This window comes from Cystoisospora suis, assembly GCF_002600585.1.
Source record: "Cystoisospora suis strain Wien I chromosome Unknown contig_807, whole genome shotgun sequence".
NCBI classification, from domain to species: Eukaryota; Apicomplexa; class Conoidasida; order Eucoccidiorida; family Sarcocystidae; genus Cystoisospora; species Cystoisospora suis.
In genome coordinates, this window is record NW_027153608.1 from 1 (window position 1) to 16881 (window position 16881).

Below are 16881 nucleotides of genomic sequence, written 5' to 3' on the forward strand. Positions count from 1 at the left end.
AGTCCGTGAACGAACCGCTACACAGACCCCGCGGGCTCAGCAAGAATGGTTTTGGAGTGCAGTAAGCGTGTCTACTCCACACACTATCTCCGAGGGCCATCCTCGTTTGTGACCCTGAACCCTAAAAGCCTACTCGCGAGTAACTCTGAACCCTGAAAGCTTACTCGGCGAAGAATCTTCCCCGGACAATACTACACTGGACGACGGTTGCGTCAGCAACCACCTGGGCGCGCCGTTTCATGCGAAACGGGTGATTTATCAACACTGCGCGCGCCCTCTTTCCCACCATACCCACTCGCGCGTTGTGCTGCATGCCTAGTGAGCGTGTTGATTGTGGTCCACCCGGAATCGGTCCCCCCCCCCTCCCGTACGAGGCACGACTGCAAATCCCCGCGAGCGGAAATGTTTCGGCTGTCATATACTGGCAGCCGACCGCTTTTTTCTTTTTACCGTCATCTGGGTTGTCGATCCGCGCGTCGTGCTTCTTTTACTGTAAGTTCAGATCAGTTGTGGCTGCCCAGCTGGCGTTTTTAGGCGTGTACGCCGCGCTTGCCTCCTGTTCTGGTGTGGGGAGTGTAGATGATGACAGAAAATAACGGAGGCATCATGTTGGACAAAGCATGTGTCCCGGCACCAGTCACAGTGCCCGCATTGTCTCTCTGTATCCACTGCGGTGTAACTGCTATACACTGTGGCACCCGTCTCCATGCTTCTTGTCCCCGTCTCCCGGTCTCCTCTGGAGTACCATCCTGGCTTCTGTACCGGGCCGCAGATGCACTGCGTAGTGTATACACAGCACAGCCGTCGCCACCCGCACACGCTGGCCGTCTTTATATCTTCTAAGCTGCTCGGTAGCCGGCCAGCAGGGCCTGCCAGTTTCTAGCATGCAAACATGCTATTCACACGGCGAGAGGGAGCGGCTTTTTTTGCTGTTGTACAACGTGGTGTGAATCGCCGTCTCATAGGGTGCATGAGCCTTTTCTCTCGTGTGCCTTCCCGGAGACCGCCGCGTGCCTTGCACTCGCTCTTCGCAGGGCCGCAGTGCTCTGTTCGGAAAAGGCAGTAACTGCGCGGGGCCTTCTGATAGGGTAAACATGTGACCTCTCCCAGGTATATGTGCAGGGTTGGTGCGTGGTAGACATACCAGTATCTTAGTGGATACTGCCCGAGGCCGGAACGTCGAATTTCTGTAACGTGAGAAAAGCATTCTGCCCGTAACTGTCCCTTCCGGTGGAGCTAATGTATTCTCGTAGTTCTTGTCATATGAAGTATCCTTCCGCGGTCCAGGGAAGAAGAATGGCTGATCGGGGATGCATGAGGCGCCACCCTTCGGGCAAGTTTCGCCACGCCTCCCTAGAGCACACGACGGGCGTTTACGTCTCGGCCGGCACTTCTCAGTCCTCCGCAGGGCGGGTCACCGGCCGTCCGAACATTTGCTTTTGGGTTTGCAGGTCGCCAAGATGTCGAACCCTGCGTACCTTTTCGAGACCCCCCTGGAGACACGGGTTCACACCGTGAAGGACGTTAAAGCCGAAGCTTTCATCCAGCTGTACGCCAGCCACTTGAAGAAGAGAGGGCGGTTCCAACTTCCCAAGTGGATTGACTACGTCAAAACAGGACATGTGCGCATTCACAGTTGGGCTTTTTCTTTTCAAGTTTAGTTATTTTTCACACCATGGTACTCAGCTACGTTGCGCCAGCAAGCTTCTCATCTTATTTCTCAGTGCATTGCCTCTCCAGTCTGCGATCGTGTACGTATTTCGTCTCGCACAGTGTTACGGTGTATTCTCCGTGTGCATTTGTGGTAAGCGTCGATGGGGCCTTCACCCCCTTGGGTAGCTGAGGCGCTTACCCCAGTCGCTTTTTGGAAGGAAACTGTTAGTCGGAAAGAGGCTCGGCTTTTGTGCTGCTGCCCTACACAGACCGCCAGACTTCGTTTTCAGCCTTTACGTCCGCCCCGGATAGTCGCAGTGCGGACCTGTGTCGCCCCTTCTCACGCGAGGGCGTATGAGAACACGAATACATTCTGATGCTGGAGTAGGTAAAATATTTGATATTCTACGGTAGCACGGTCGTGGACGGAGCATGAGAGGCATACTTTTTCTGTGTGTGTACTCAGGCGAAGGAGCTTGCCCCGTATGATCCTGACTGGTTGTACGTCCGTGCTGCCGCCATCCTCCGTCACTTGTACATCAGGCCAGATTGCGGTGTAGGCGGTTTTCGAAAGGTGTTCAGCTGCCGTAAGCGACGAGGTGTTTGTCCGAACCACTCCTCCAAGGCTAGCGGAAAGATCATTCGGTATATTCTGCAGCAGTTCGAGCAGATGGGCCTAGTGGAAAGCGACCCTGAGAAACCGTGAGCGCCACTTTATCCGGGTTCTCTTCTCTAAGCTGCCCCCCTTTTGCACAGAGCTGATGAGTCCGGCGTCGGTACCCGCATACGTCGCGGCAATGCCTCTCACTTGGAAAATCGATCTGAATCTGAGGACGCGTCGTATAGCCGGGACTTGCTCTGTTTCCATGTGACGAAACGGCGCGCGGGCCGCCATTGTATACTCTTAGAGTAGCGAACTGCAGGCTGCCTAATACTTTACAGTAGATGTCTGCTGAAGGACAGATTCTTTAGGAATGCCTGCGTCCGGGTAGACCACCTGACACTAGTATGGTCACATGGGTTTGTGCAGCCGGGCGGTCGTGGTGGTGCAGTTGCGGTCGTGCGTGTGTCTGTGTACGAATCGCAGGGGGCGCCGTTTGACAAAGAATGGCCAGCGGGAGCTGGACGTCATCGCACGCCAGTGCGGCAAGCCCTCGTCGGGGTCCGAATAAATCGCTGTTGGTGCTTGGTTGAGAGTTGTTAAGCTCTGGAGGTTGGTAGTCTGCTACGTACAATTTCCTCTCCTGTTGGCTATGTCCTAGTTCTACCCTACTGCACTTTGCCTGACAACTGTTAAACCCTAAACTCATCGTTGTGACTGATAAGACGCTGCCGTGATGTGCGAGGGCAAGGCATTCTCCCCGAATCCGTAGACGACCTGGAACGGAGAACCAAGCCCCGGACACCTCGTACGCGACCATGAGCGCCCGTGAAGTAAACTCCGCTGAGTAGGTGCACAGGTAGAGCATGTTGACACTGGCGGCGAACGATTGCGTGTATGCGTGCGCACATGCGAAGGGTAGGGCGACGGGAGAGCCGACGGCTTGTACAGATCGCAGGTCCTCTCCGGGATTAGCTGGAGCGTTTTGTTAGTCTCACAGGGAACAGGATCGTAGTCAGAAGAAAGTTCATTTATTGTCCTGCCTCCAGAAGTAGCTTGGTTAGAGGTCCCCGACGCCGTGTCCCGTGTGTCAGCCATATTACAAGTTACCGTACTGTTGGCGGTGGTGCTGTCAGCATGGAGTGCGCTCATAGCAAGAATAGGCTGTAGTCGTATGCCATCGAGATACTGAGCGCGATCCAAGGTAGCAGCTTCATGCTGGCTCTTTCGCTCAAGAATTAGTACAGGTAGTACCCAGGCTGTTCGGGCGTATTGCGTGTAGAGCTACGCAGTATTAAAGTGCGCGGCACTCCTACGCCCACGCACAGGCGCAAAATAGCGTGCAAAGTTGTTACCCAGCCCTTTTCTGACTTTCGTGCTTCTCAACTGCACGAAATCCAACGAACGGCCTGCGCCCCCACGCGCTGTGTCTCGGGTAACGATTTAGGTTCCCCGGCCACTACGAGAGGTTACACCACTGTTATCCCTACGCTCCGCTAAGCGGCGCCACCGGAGGAAGACCCGGCTTTTTTCCGGCTCAAGTCACGTTGCTTCGTGGAACAGAACTCATCTTTCCGAGAACTTGTTCGCCCGTGTCTCCGGCGCTACCTGTAGAAGTGGCTTAGCGCTGCCGTCGTGACATGCGTTGCCGGTACTGTGCCTGCTATCCACCCGGTGTAGCCAACGTGACTGCAGGTCGGGCACGTCGGACAAGGTTTCGGCGGATGAGTGGTTCCTGTAAGGTCTGTACCGAGGCCAGACCTGAGCGAATGACTCGATAGCGCTAAAGCATAAGACAAACCACCTGTGACTCGACAGTTAACCAAATTGGCTGAAATTTTTCTGGACTTCGCGTTTCTGACTACCAGTGGGTGAAGAACTGTCTCCATCTGTATTACGAGGCAAACAACTGACCGGACAGCTCAACAGACTGTGCCGCGCTGTTGTGTGGCGCTACGTGGACAGACTGAGAGGTCGCTGGCAGTTTCACCCCTCAGCGGATTTTCGCCCGTCTTCCAAAGACGGAAAGAATGTCTGCGACCGACGAGATTCAGAGCAGCACCGGCTCACAGCTAACCAGCCGTTCCGTTCAAAAAACAACCCCGAGTCACCATCTGACTTCTCCAGCACCTTCTCGGGTTGGCCCGGTGTCCCCAGCACACCGCAACAGTACAACCCGCGAAAGCCACAGGATCCCACTTGTAGCGGACACCATATATCGATGGAATATTCCCGCCGTTCTATCAGACCACTCTTCGCCTAGACGCTACACACCTCGTCCATTCTTAGTATATGCAGTAACTCGGGTTCATAGCAACCAAGCAGTGACGTGGGAGGGCAATCGTCGTTGCCGGAGTGAACCGATTGCTGTCGGCATTAGTGACGTCTTCGAAACCTAAAAAGTTGCTGGTTGCTTCGAGGGTGTGCATACACACTCCACACACACATCGGTAAATTACATACAGACGAGTGCCTGGCCACAGGTTTACAAGGGAACGCGTTTTTACAGTCATCTCTGTTTAAACTGAAACGGTACTCTGCCCATCATCCCACCGAAAGATACCAGCACGCTCTCATCTATTAGGCTTCGTGAACATTCCACCTACCATTTTCCTGTAGGAGCTTCGAAATCACGCCTTAAACTCCCTCCTCGACTTGACGTAGCACCCAGATGTTACAATAAGACAAATAGGAGATGCCATTCTCTCCGGGAAAGAAAAGGAGCAGGAGAAACTGCTACAGCCGCGTGCGGAGAGACGTCTATTTGTCATAGAGTAGGAGAGGTCCGAGCTCTCCAACCAGCACGTCTGCGAGAAGCGAAGCCATATGAATGAATACCTGAACTTAACTCTTCGCTCCCCAGCGTGTCACCACCTGTAACAACCTTCAGCTAGGCCGCTTCCGGACAGCATTTTGCTATCTCTCAGCACGGCGGCCGTACTCTCCCTGGTTCATATCACCTCACGAGGGCGCGCAGACGACGACGGCTGCTTCCTTCCCTTTGAAGAAGGGTTGCCTTAGAGAGAGGGGCCGGGAAGAGCAATGTGACAAGTGATAGAACCGAGCCCTTAGAAACGTCTGTCCTTTGGGATTTGTTTTGAGGTGATGCTTCAGAGCTGGGATGGCTTCAAACAGGTAAATCTCACGCATGTGGTACCAGCACAACGAGCCGGTAGACGAAAATTCAAATACATGCGGATCGAGTAAGGTATCCGCCTACACTCAAAGACCTTCATGGACTGGTCTTATGCGGACTACAACTCACACCGGCCTCGCAAATGTGTATGAAAACGTGCTTTTCTGTTACAATTCCTGTACCAGCAACTGCCTTCATAACAACATTCGTCATGGCAGCTCTAATGAAATCGACTACACGTGCCATGGTTGTCGCGTTCCCTGACAGCGGTATATTCTTTTCACTTTGAAGTTGCGCAGGAGCTAGTGTACGTAAATATTGATGAATTCGAACGAAGAACTCGCCGCTGTCTGCGATGAATCGCGACTTCACCCAACTAGGTCTATTCAGCTTCGCTGATATAACAGCGTAGCTGCCCTGCCCTTCATTCGATTGTTTGTGGCTCGTTGTTACCAAGTACGCAAGTACTCTCTCCAGTAAAGGCGCTTTCGGGTATAGATACTCTCGACCCCGGCGAGGTGACCGCCTAACTTCTACTCGAACAAATGCGACCTGGTCTCTGTAAATGTCCAGAAAACAAAGCCACATAACCAAAGAACCATGGACTCATATTCAGGAAACCCGAGGTCATGATAGTGGCTAGCGTAGAATGTAACCTGTACAGGTACGCCAGATACACACATCAGGCCTTCGGCAATATGTTCCGCATCATGTGAGCACACTGTAAACCGCTCATGCGTTTCCGGTTGTGTGCTTTAATGTGAGTAATACGTAAACGCATGCACCGAGTGCGTGCGCAAAAAAGAGACGCCCGCGCAACAACATGAAAAGTCACAGGTAATGCACGAAATACCTGCGGAATATATATATATATATATATATATATCATATACAAAGGTGCAGTGCCCTGGAAAATATTTAGCAAAAGACGACAGGAGTCTCTTGCCACATATCCATACCTGTGTGTATCGGGACAGGTGCAGATGCTCACCGGCACGGCAAATGTGACCTAAGTACTGGCAGAGGAGCACGCGGCCGCTGTGTAGAGAACCTGCGACGAGTCTCCAGACTTACCGGAAAAACGGGGAGGGAGGAAGCGCAGGGAGCGGCACACGTCCTGTAGCTATTCGTAAGACGCACCCATCAACATGAATGGGGGGCCTGCCACATGGGAACACACACTGTCGCTAACATCTATTACGGGAACTGCAAGTAAAATTAAAAGGACCGCAAACACAAACCAACAGGAGGGCCCCAGTAACATTTCCAGCTGCTTTACACCCATCAGTAAGCAAAGAACTTGACAACAAGCGCTTCACGAGTGCATCGTTTCGAGCCTACATGGGAGCATGTCTTCCCCAGGCATTAATACCCACCGCAGCGCGTCCCTTAGTCTCTCGGACCCCGTCTCTCCTTTTTCTTGTGCACACCAAAAGAGAAGACAAAAATACACGAGCACACCGCGTTAGCCTTCGTGATCGATATCGGCTCAGTCATTCGTCAGGACGGAGAGAACTATAAGGTACCCCACCGCACTACGTGATATATGCTGGCTTGTTTTCGCGCCACACCCCGCTGCCTCAACCAGCTCTAATTCTCTGTTCACGTGACTGGGTCGGTCTCTTGCTCTTTCCTGGGTGCTCATATGTGAACACACCGGAAGACAGAAGCGGCACCGGCGTTCGATGGGCGGACTGTTGTCTTGTTCTTACACAGTCGCGAAAACGTTTAAGAGTTCCACCTCCGTTTGCATGACCTTCCAAAGCCTCGACACGTCTCTCGAGGGAGATGCGTGCATCAAAGCGAACGCCCGTAGAGCCTGAAGCTTCTCGAATTCGCTGGCCGCTGTATGTTCAGGTCTGCGGATACTTCCTGTAGGCGCACGACAAAACAAAGGCTCATAAGAATTCAACACCTGAAGTGCTTGAGGAGAGGAGACTCGAAACACGTGCTGCTGCGCGTTCGATAGCACGTGCTGCATTCTTTGCGTCTTTGTAAACAGACACTACAGGAAAACCAACCTGCATGGAAAGAACGGCATATACGTTTCTGTTCAGCTTTGCTGCGCCCTGCTACCTGACTTCGATTCCCATCCCTTGGTTTGTTCCTGGCACAATCACCTCTCATTTCTTTCGTCCCTTGAGTTGTTTCTAGCGCCGTCAGCTCTCTCTTTCTTTCGCCCGGCACTACTACGAATGCTCGTCTCAATTAAATTCCAGCCGCGCTCTTCTTCTCTCTCGGGTGATACTGCAATGACAGCCTTTGTCGCCTCACTCGACCAGACAAACAAGATATTATCGATCATCCACACTGCCACACTCTCTATCATAGGCTGACGTGTCCACACTCCGCAAAGGAAAAGACTCTTCACTCAGTACAAGCCTTCGATACACATGCACATAGTTGTTTACGTAATTGCAGTGTCGTGGCTCCTCCCCCAACCCTCTGTCACCTTCCACCCTAGCTCTCCAGGCACCTTCTTTTTCGTTCTCCTTACAGTCCCGGACCATGACCTACCATTTCTGCTTCCAACAAGAACAATAACAATCTTGCGGTCCTCAGGATCAACAATATCGTCGACATGAAAAGAGCGAAGAGACTTGAGAAATTGGTACGCGAAAAGTTCTTTTGAGGCGACGCGTACACTATCGTGGTCGCTGGGGATAAGATAGTGGGCTTCCAAGGCTCTTCCAGCTACTTCTATCCATGACTCCGCCATAACTGTCTCGATCCGAACAACGACGCCCGAAGCACGCGGTGTATGATAGAACATGTCAAATAACTCTAGTATGTTAGTGAGACTAAGAATCCAATGATGATTCAAGAAATTGACATTCTGTAAAGAAGGCGGACACTGAGTCACGACGAACATAGGTAGCCTGAGTGAGAAAGAGAGCAGGAAGACACACACAAGAGAACGAGAAGCTTGCGACAGTGAAAAGTGCGTCTGTCCTTTGCACCAGATACGCCTCATACCTGTCTTTGTACGTCGGCACAGGTACGCGCGTACTCACGCAAATATGTTCATTGTTTCTAAACATTCACAGACATGTCGCGTACGTACAACCGCAGAAGAAGCGAGAAGCTATGCGGGTCTCCTCGTCTCCTGCTTGCACCTAAATACACGTTTCGTGTTTCTGTAAAGGGAACCACACGCGTGGCTGGAACGGGAGAACTGCTCCCACTGCGTTGTCGGCTCAGACTGCAAAGACGACTGTCATCCAGTGCACACCACCCGTGTTCCCTCTCGTGGGTACTCTTCAGTTGCTTGAAGTATCCACCATAAACTACTCACTTCCTCCTTAAAATGACACACTTTCCCTCCCACTTGGCTGTAAGAGTCCGGATTGCGTGTCCGCATAGACAGCAGGGAACCTGGAGACGTTTCCAGGATGAATACTTGCACGCGTACACCTTTCTTCCCTGAGGCAGATACTTCCATACGCTCGTGGATATCGTCGTGAGAATTCGGGAGACAAACAATCTCAGGAATGGCCTCACTGTGATACCTGCAGATCAACAAAGATCAGTGAGCTTTTATCCCCCGTAAAAATCTTCTTTCACTCCGTGCTGTTTTCAGTTATATTCACTGTACTGTGTGCATACAGATGTGTATGCGCGGTTTGTGCTAGGACAGTTAGAGGCGTGCCAGTTGGTCTCCACAAGACCGCTGTGCCTTCGATGTCCTCCTCGCCTCCCCCGAGACATGCAGAAAGAGAGCCGAGATCTTACACTTTCCTGTCGGGGAATTTGGCGAAGAGGAGGTTTTCAAATGCCATTCGGAGACTACTGAATGAAGCCGTCTCGTCAAGCTGAGAAATATCGACCACCGCGACACCCCGTTGAGCCAGCTGGGCATCGATGGTCTCGACCGTCTGTGCCAGAAGTAGGTGATCGAGTTTCATGTCGTTCAGATATCTCTGCATTTCAATGAAGTGCCCTCCTGCTTGTTCCTCTAGGAAAGACAAAGCCTTTGTGCTTCGCTCTAAAGAGAACCTCTCGAGGTCGCTCGCCGTAGTCGCTAACAATTCCTTCATCTGTTCTTGGGACTCTTCGAATCCGCGCTCCAACGATGCTAGCAATTCCCCGTTCTGTTGGGCAAGCACGGATAAACGGCTTCGCTCATGTCAGTACGTCGCACACATGTGAAGGTACGATTTCTACGGGCTTGTCTGATCTCTCGTCACCGTTCGTCCTGCATCCTGTCACCCTGAATACATAGAAACTTCCTTTATTGTCAATATACGCCCTGGTATACCTACGGTGCGTGTGCGCATGAGCTTACGGCACCTACAGGTAGGTGTCTATCGTCGTCTATCAATCGATAGGCAAGGGCCGAAAAGAACCAACGACTGCACCTTCCCAAGCTGCGAGTGTTGAACCCTGCTACTAGACAGCCGCTCCAAAGGTCCCGAAGAAAAACATATACCTGCCTCAGCGTGATAGAGACTCATGCAACCCTCTAGAGGCTCTCAAGCTCTGGCATCGTTTCTTTTACTATTTGTTGTACTGAGAGACTGTGTTTTCTCGTGTTCTCGAAAAGACGGAATATCAGCTTGTTGCCCGGTACAAGAACCCCAGTCAAAAGAGCGCACCAGCGGGAAGTCCAAGTTGTAAGTGGATCAGCCTTGACGAATATGTACCACAGGGACCGGTCGCGTGTGTCCACCTCCGAAACGCACTCACAGACACCACACTATGGAAGCGTACACGCTGTGTACATTCAGTCCGATAGTAGATCTAGAAGACAGGAAGATATTCATACATGGTTAGAGTGTGTGTTAATCGAGCCCGGAAGAGGCATATGGAAACTAGCACGCTACCATGTCCGACCTATGCGCATGGACCGGCTCTGCTTGAAGGCGGACAGAGCACCAGCTTGCAAACGCGACTCTGCCACTCGATGCCATCTTCTGCATGAAGAAAACTGCGGTAGATCACCAGCCGCCTTCTAAGACGGTAGACACTTCTGGTGTCTACGCGTTGCTTCTGGCAGTGTTCAGCGTCACCATCCAGGCATACATGTCCATGCTAAGCACCGCGTAACTTTGGTCGGTGAGCTCGCTAAAACGATATAGACTAGCACCCGCGGAGAGGACATCTGCTGTTCCTCTCCCTTCTGTAGACCCAGGAGAACAGAGAGAATGACATGATTCAAAAATCGCGAGAAGAACGTTCAACGGAATTACTTGCTTCGATGACGCAGTTAAAGCCTTTACTTTGCCTGCAAGTTCGCCTTGCTTGAACATCGTCGTCTGGATCCCAGTAGTATTGATGAAAGCCTTGATATCTGACGCAAAGACCTGAAGTTGTTTTTCTTCCTCGCTCTGAAGATGTTCACTCAAGCCTCCTAATCGCATAGACAGTTGCTGCTGTTTCTCTTCCAGATCCCCTGGAATGTAAAGAAAAACAGAACAACGCCCACAGCCGGTGAAAAAAATGAGCTGCTGCTGAAGACTGGCGCCTCCTCTTGTACGGTCTGCAACGCCTCCGAAGGGACAAAAGAGAAACGCACTAGAGAACGCTGCCTCAAACGTATCCTTAAAGGGAGACTACTGAGAATGCGTCCCAGAATGCTTTTAATACAAGAAGCCGTGGATTTGGGAAAGGCAACAGCGTAGATAGATCGACGGGTAAACAGGCAGGCAGCGAGACACCAGGAAGAGGTAAGGAGAGAGAAAAACAAGAAGACACGAGACACATACCTGGGCCTTCCAATGCATATGTCAGGACAATTAGACCGGGGGTGCACACTACGACAGTTCAAGGGCAGATGGGCGGCAACGTCACGGAGGTGTTCGGGCGCAGGTACTGAACACTGCGACACCCGTAGAGCCTTTACATGGATTCTACCCATTCGTGTCGTCTAATTGAATTCAGTCTACACGTCAGTAACAGCGATCTTGTAGACGTTTGCCCCCTTCGAACCGGTGTGTCACCAGATGCAGCGGGTGAGCATCACCAACACAGACACTTGGCTGTGCATCTTCACTGTAGCTGAGCTGTGAAAACCGAGGACAAAAGCACATACGCCTGCCACATCACGGCGGCCAACGGACTCCCGTGCTTCTGTATGCGCTGTGCATCCTTCTCCAAGAGAAAGCACCACAAATAACGTCTCGCCTTTCATCGCCACAAGCGCCGCACGCCGCACAAGTTGAGGTGACCACAACTTCCATTCCCTATTTGCTGTGTGAGTATACGAGCGTTCGGCGCGGACTGATAGAAACCACGCAAATAATCGGAATACTCATTCCTAGAAGCGAGTGACTTTAAAAGTCTCTGGCTTTTAAAAAGACGTGATGGACGAGAATCAGCAGGACAAGAGATCCTCCTCAGATCCCAGCTGCCGCCTTTTCTTCTCTATAAAGGGACGGCGTCACTGATGAGTAGCTTACGCAACTTCAGGTCGACCTGCGCTATCTGCGCCTGGAGCTTCTCAAATAGTTTCCGCTGCTGAGCCTGAGCCTTGCGAACCTCTGACAGAGCCGCGTCTGCCTGGGATTGAAGAATGTCGACTTTCTCATTGACAATATCGTTCGCCACGGATCGGCAGGCTTGTTTGGTCGAGCGAGCGTTCGAAACACTCCGTGTATCACGAGAAGACTGGCGACCAGTGCGGGCTGCCTTCCTTCTTGAGGTCGATATTGACAGCCCTCTCGACTTGTCCTCCTCTCTTCTTCCCGATTGCCTCGAGCGGCGAGAAGACGCGGGAGACAGGTGATGAGGATGTGAAGTCGATGATGAGACGCCATGCCGTGAGAGCTCGGATTCTTTGCGATCGTCATCTGAGGAGGATAGAAAAAAGAGACCAAGTAACTAGAGATAGTCCAGGCAGCAGGGCATCACAGTTATACGGTGTTGAGATACTCACCTTCCCTCTACAGAACTCAACCATCTCTACATAGATGGATTCGCCTAGACATGCATCTAAAGACGTATATGTATATATGCATCTACACCACGCTTATCTATCTGTCCATCGTTCCCTCAGGGGAATAAAACTGTATGACGTCGCCACCTGCAAATGTTGACTAAGGGCCTTTTCTGGCTACTCTAGATGGAAGGCAACTGCTCCGGTGCCAGGGAAGCACAAAGCGCACTGCGCTAAGAGATGAAAAGAAGCAGACAGGACGCACAGTGTCCGTAAAGACACAGACGACTGGTAGGCTCGCCAGGCTGTACGACCGCTTACAGCTAATACCTGGAAACACCACCTGCGACAAAAGGAAACAGGAGAGAAAGTGAGGCATTCTACTGAAATCCACAGATATGTGCATACGCCCGTAGAGAACATATTAATTTTGTGTAGATTCTCCCGCGTGAAGCACTGCAGATGGCTCCACAAGGTCAGCTGGAGAGCACAGGAGAAAGGGACCGAGTTCAACGCTCTATATAGCAACGTAAGCGCATACGTGGGTATACATCTCGAGATGCTCATACAGCTAGCTGCAGAGAAGCGTCCGTTAACAATGCTGGATACGGTTACATTTTTCCCAAGCCCGCATTACGCACACCCTGTGGGTGCTACATACATATGGGTGTACAAGTCAACACATGTACATGATACAGATACGAAGACACACGTACTGCCGGCCAGGCAGACGCCCTATATAGAGTAGACGTAGATTCCGTAGACGGATGAGACGATAACAGCGTACTGATAGACGACTAGCCAGATATGTGTGTCTGTGTGTATTCAGTTAGTGGTCTTGGGTACGGAACGAGTGACCTGACGTTTCCTCACTTTTACGCGAACCGGAAGAAAGATCTCGAAGCTTTCCGTCGGGAGTTGTGAGATTGATTTTCGGAGCTCGAGAACTATTCTCAGGCGTCGGCAGATGCACCTGAGGAGTTTTTCGACTGTTTTCGAGACTTGTAATCTGAATCTGAAGAGTGTCGGGATTGCTACCAAGAACCGCACGCTGAAACTCAGGAGCTCTAGAGTGATTCCCAGCAGTTGGAAGACCGGCTCGAGGAGTGTCAGGATTGTCTTCAGCAGTTGTAAGACCAGCATCGGGAGTCTTGCGATTCTCTTCAGGCACCGTAGGGATAATCACGGGAGTCCCGACACTATGTTCGGGAGTTTCAGCATCACTTTTAGACGTCTCTATGCTGTTTGGGTGCACAGGGATTGTGACGGTATGCTCCGGCCCTGTCTCCGCGGCACCATTGTCCCCTCGGCCCATCATAGAAGCTCCATCCGTATCAAAAAAATCACTTGTCACTGCTTGCACGGTAGGATCCCGAGGCGTTGGTGCAGACGAGGCAACATCGAAAAAAGGTAGGGTTGGAAGAGTAGCACCCACTGGTAAATGTTTTGTATCCTCGTTCGACGAAGCGCTGGTCTGGAGTCGTTCTTCGCCAGGCGACGAAGATAACGCTGAAAGAGAAACGATGGGAGGTGGGGTCGCAGTCTGAAAAAAAAGAGAAGAAGGAGCGGTGTCCAGCATGACTGCTTCGGTGTTTTCTGGAGTTCTCCTGTCTTCGTCGTGCTGGCTCTTCTTTATCATGTCCCGACCTCCGTCGGCACCAGCATCGTTTTTCTGCTCTAAAGAAAAGAAGCTTTCTTCCCCAGTCTGTTCTTTATCATGGAAGAAAGAAGAAATGCTGCTTTCGCTATCGTCCTTAGGCAGTGACAGATCTGACGCCGTCCGTTGTCCAAGGAAAACCCCGCCGTCGTTAAGAACGGCAGGGTACGACTCCTTCGCGAAGCCATCTGTGGGCTTTGTCGCACTCTCATGTTGCGTTTCACGATGAGCTTCGGACAGGGAAGAAAGAACAGAAGGGGGTCCGGGCAGCAAGGACAATGACGATGATAACGACGATGGTGGCAGTGGTGGAGAGAAAGGTTTCGGTTGATCAGGAGCGTCTGTCGGTTTTGGAGGATAAGGAGGTGTTTCAGTCCCGTAGGCTGAGAGTGAAGACCGACGGAGAAAATGAAGAAAAACAACCAGGCAGACAGAGAGGTACTGATAAGAAAAAGAAAACAGCATAGGTCTCTTTCTTGTCATGTTGCCAAAAGGACGAGGAATACACGAAAAGGAGCCAAGTAAGAGAAAGGACGGACGTTCTATACGAAGGAAGAGGATGACGAGAGAGTGGAGCGACAGATATCAGAGAAACGAGAAACCTTCGCGAGTTGTTAGCTGTAGTCTGACGTGAAGATCTACCAACGCTAGAAGGTAGAGAAGGAGGGAAAGACGTAACGAACTATTTGTCTAGTCTCAAGGAGTCTTGGAAAACTGCCGAGCTGCGAGGTTTCTTCACTTCAGTGTTTGATGACGATGGTGACAACACTCGGCATGAACCGCCTCTCCATGTGAGAACAGCCGTATTTGAAAGTGCCTTTTCAGATAGACAGCTTGGCAGGAGATATTAAGGGAACACGTTTTGATGGACAATTTTCCCGAAGAGGACAGGAGCATTGGAGGAAAATTGGAATCAGTATTTGACTAAGGAGAATGATGCATACGTGCTTCCAGAGTTGCCAAACGCCCTGCGAACGGCTTCTGCTTTCCGGAGACTAGAAATCCAAACGTTTCCACAAACATGTACTCAAATGTAGGATGTACCAGAGAGTATGAGAAAAACACCGTCGTTCGCCCGTCTGCCCCAATGAGACTGCTCAACGTCACGGGAAAGTTAATTCTCTCGCTAGCACGTGCCTTTCTCGAACACCTACATTCAAAACGTGCTGTAGATTCGCATAGGGAATCCCATACGGGAAGTTTCATGTGCGCCAGTCGACAAGAAACCATGCAGCGGAGAGAGAGGAACAAAGAAGTCGAGGGCCAACAGGCTACCATGAGACCGAGGAGGTCCCTCTGAGTCTTGCCGACTGTCCTTCACAACTCACTCAATAACAAAAGAAATGTAAGTTGTGAAGTATGGAGATACTCCTCACTTGGAGGATCGACTGATCCGTCTTTCGCCGTCCTTCACACGCAGGAAGCACAGCACACGACAAAGATAGTAGCCTTTTCCTCTGGTCAAAATCAAAAGTTTGAAAGGAACGACAGTTTCCCATACCTCGGGGCAGCGGGACACGCAGAAGTACGAGAACGTCGTCCTTCCTCGGCACACGAGAAATACGGACTGTCTCTCTTCCAGTACGAAAGCGAAGAGAGGAACCTAGGTGGCTTCAGGGAGAGTCTTAAGTAACAGAGACGAGGAGCTTGCACAGGAAAGCAGAGGGGGGAGAAGCCGGGGCTCACTGAATGTGCTTCAGTAGTCTGCTTTCAAGAGAGGGTGGAAAAGGCAGCTTTGACGCGAGGAAAGGGAATTCCGTAGACTAAAGTGTCCTCGCCTCAGCTTCGTTAGTACCAATGCTCGTTCAGGAATATAAAAGCGTACAGAGAAAGACTATCTGGGTCACACCAGGCATAGGTGTAGCCGAACCTGAAACTAGTGAACTCCGTTCAGTTTGGAAGAGAAGCGCTTTCCTTCCACGTAACGACCGCGGCGCATAGCTAAGATCAATAAGAGAAGTAAAATACCACGCAATTCCCCTTCTTGGGCGTAAGAAGTCGATGGACACGTTGATGAGTTGGTGAAGAGTGTGGACAGTTGAGTTGCTTCCGGTTGAACCAAGACGTCCAACACGCTCTCCCAGAAAATTCCAGAGAGCTGTTTTGTTTCGTACGCTGAAAAAACGACGCGGACATTGTAAGAATACAGCGATGCTCTCTGCGTACTAGTAGGCAAAGAAAAGATGGAGACAGCCCCGCCGTGACTGATCGAAAACAAGAAGAAACCCAGAAGAAGCGACTACGGCATGCCAAATAAGAACCGACGATCATTCCCGCCAAAGCGCGGGGGGGCAACGCGGTTGTAGTGTCCCTCCAGTAGGGCCGGTGCCCGGGGGACACTCGACCCTGCGTACTACCCGCCCGGCAGGATTTTAGGCCCCATACAGATGAAATTTCATGAGATTTTGCGACCCCACCGAAGTCAGGTGAAATAAGGAACCCTATTCTCATTTTGGAGGGCAGCAACTAGCGGGAATCTCATTTACTCACAGCTGTACTTGATTTGGGTATATAAGAGTAGACTACAAGCCAACAGGGACATACAGTACGGACTTCGCTGGGGTCATGGTGTTCAGCCGACATCGCAACTTAAAATTCGTATGTGTAGGCAATGACTCACAGATGAAGTGCTCTACACCCGACCTTCTTTGTTCGTCACTGCACTTGTTTGCTCGCTCGATGTGACTGGCCGAAGAAGATGGTTCAAATCCTCTCGAACAACAAAGACCCTCCCTGTGACGCCCTCACTGCACTCTGCGCCGCCGTGTATGCCGTGCAGTCAGTGAGTGGCTGCCGCACCGGCTAGTGCCGTGTCGCGAGCCACCGGGGGGGAGCCGACTACGACGCGTCTCGGTCGTAACAGTGCAGTGTCGTGCCTGCGTGAACAGACAGGGTCGACTTCACTAAAGGTCATGCGGCAACCTTCACAAGTGGCAGCACCGCATGGTTTGCTGATTCCC

General features: G+C 51.4%; 2 protein-coding genes across 2 annotated transcripts; one reads left to right on the plus strand and one right to left on the minus strand.

Annotated features, from left to right (window-relative positions):
* The first annotated feature begins 5 nt into the window (after window positions 1-5).
* CSUI_001938 (40s ribosomal protein) lies at window positions 6-2926 on the plus strand. The gene is made up of 4 exons (XM_068062141.1): window positions 6-492; window positions 1452-1622; window positions 2120-2355; window positions 2741-2926. Exons 1-4 carry the CDS (start codon window positions 403-405, stop codon window positions 2823-2825), a joined length of 582 nt encoding a protein of 193 aa, XP_067925882.1. The 5' UTR covers window positions 6-402; the 3' UTR covers window positions 2826-2926.
* A 1387-nt stretch (window positions 2927-4313) lies between these two features.
* Window positions 4314-16626, minus strand: CSUI_001939 (uncharacterized protein). The gene is made up of 10 exons (XM_068062142.1): window positions 16542-16626; window positions 15792-16036; window positions 13138-15329; window positions 11789-12178; window positions 10580-10782; window positions 9123-9481; window positions 7908-8269; window positions 7103-7262; window positions 6465-6551; window positions 4314-5949 (listed from the first exon to the last, which is right to left on the minus strand). The coding sequence occupies exons 3-10, from the start codon at window positions 14402-14404 to the stop codon at window positions 5487-5489; spliced, it is 3291 nt and encodes a 1096-aa protein (XP_067925883.1). The 5' UTR covers window positions 14405-15329; window positions 15792-16036; window positions 16542-16626; the 3' UTR covers window positions 4314-5486.
* Between the last annotated feature and the right edge of the window lie 255 nt (window positions 16627-16881).

Coding starts and splice junctions, on each gene's coding strand:
- CSUI_001938 (XM_068062141.1), top strand. CDS start 403: ATGTTTCGGCTGTCATATACTGGCAGCCGACCGCTTTTTTCTTTTTAC. Junction 493..1,451: donor CGCGTCGTGCTTCTTTTACT/GTAAGTTCAGAT, acceptor TTGGGTTTGCAG/GTCGCCAAGATGTCGAACCC. Junction 2,356..2,740: donor GAAAGCGACCCTGAGAAACC/GTGAGCGCCACT, acceptor TACGAATCGCAG/GGGGCGCCGTTTGACAAAGA.
- CSUI_001939 (XM_068062142.1), bottom strand. CDS start 14,404: ATGACAAGAAAGAGACCTATGCTGTTTTCTTTTTCTTATCAGTACCTC. Junction 7,263..7,907: donor TCTTGTTGGAAGCAGAAATG/GTAGGTCATGGT, acceptor GTGCGCCTACAG/GAAGTATCCGCAGACCTGAA. Junction 6,552..7,102: donor TTAAACGTTTTCGCGACTGT/GTAAGAACAAGA, acceptor CCCATGTGGCAG/GCCCCCCATTCATGTTGATG.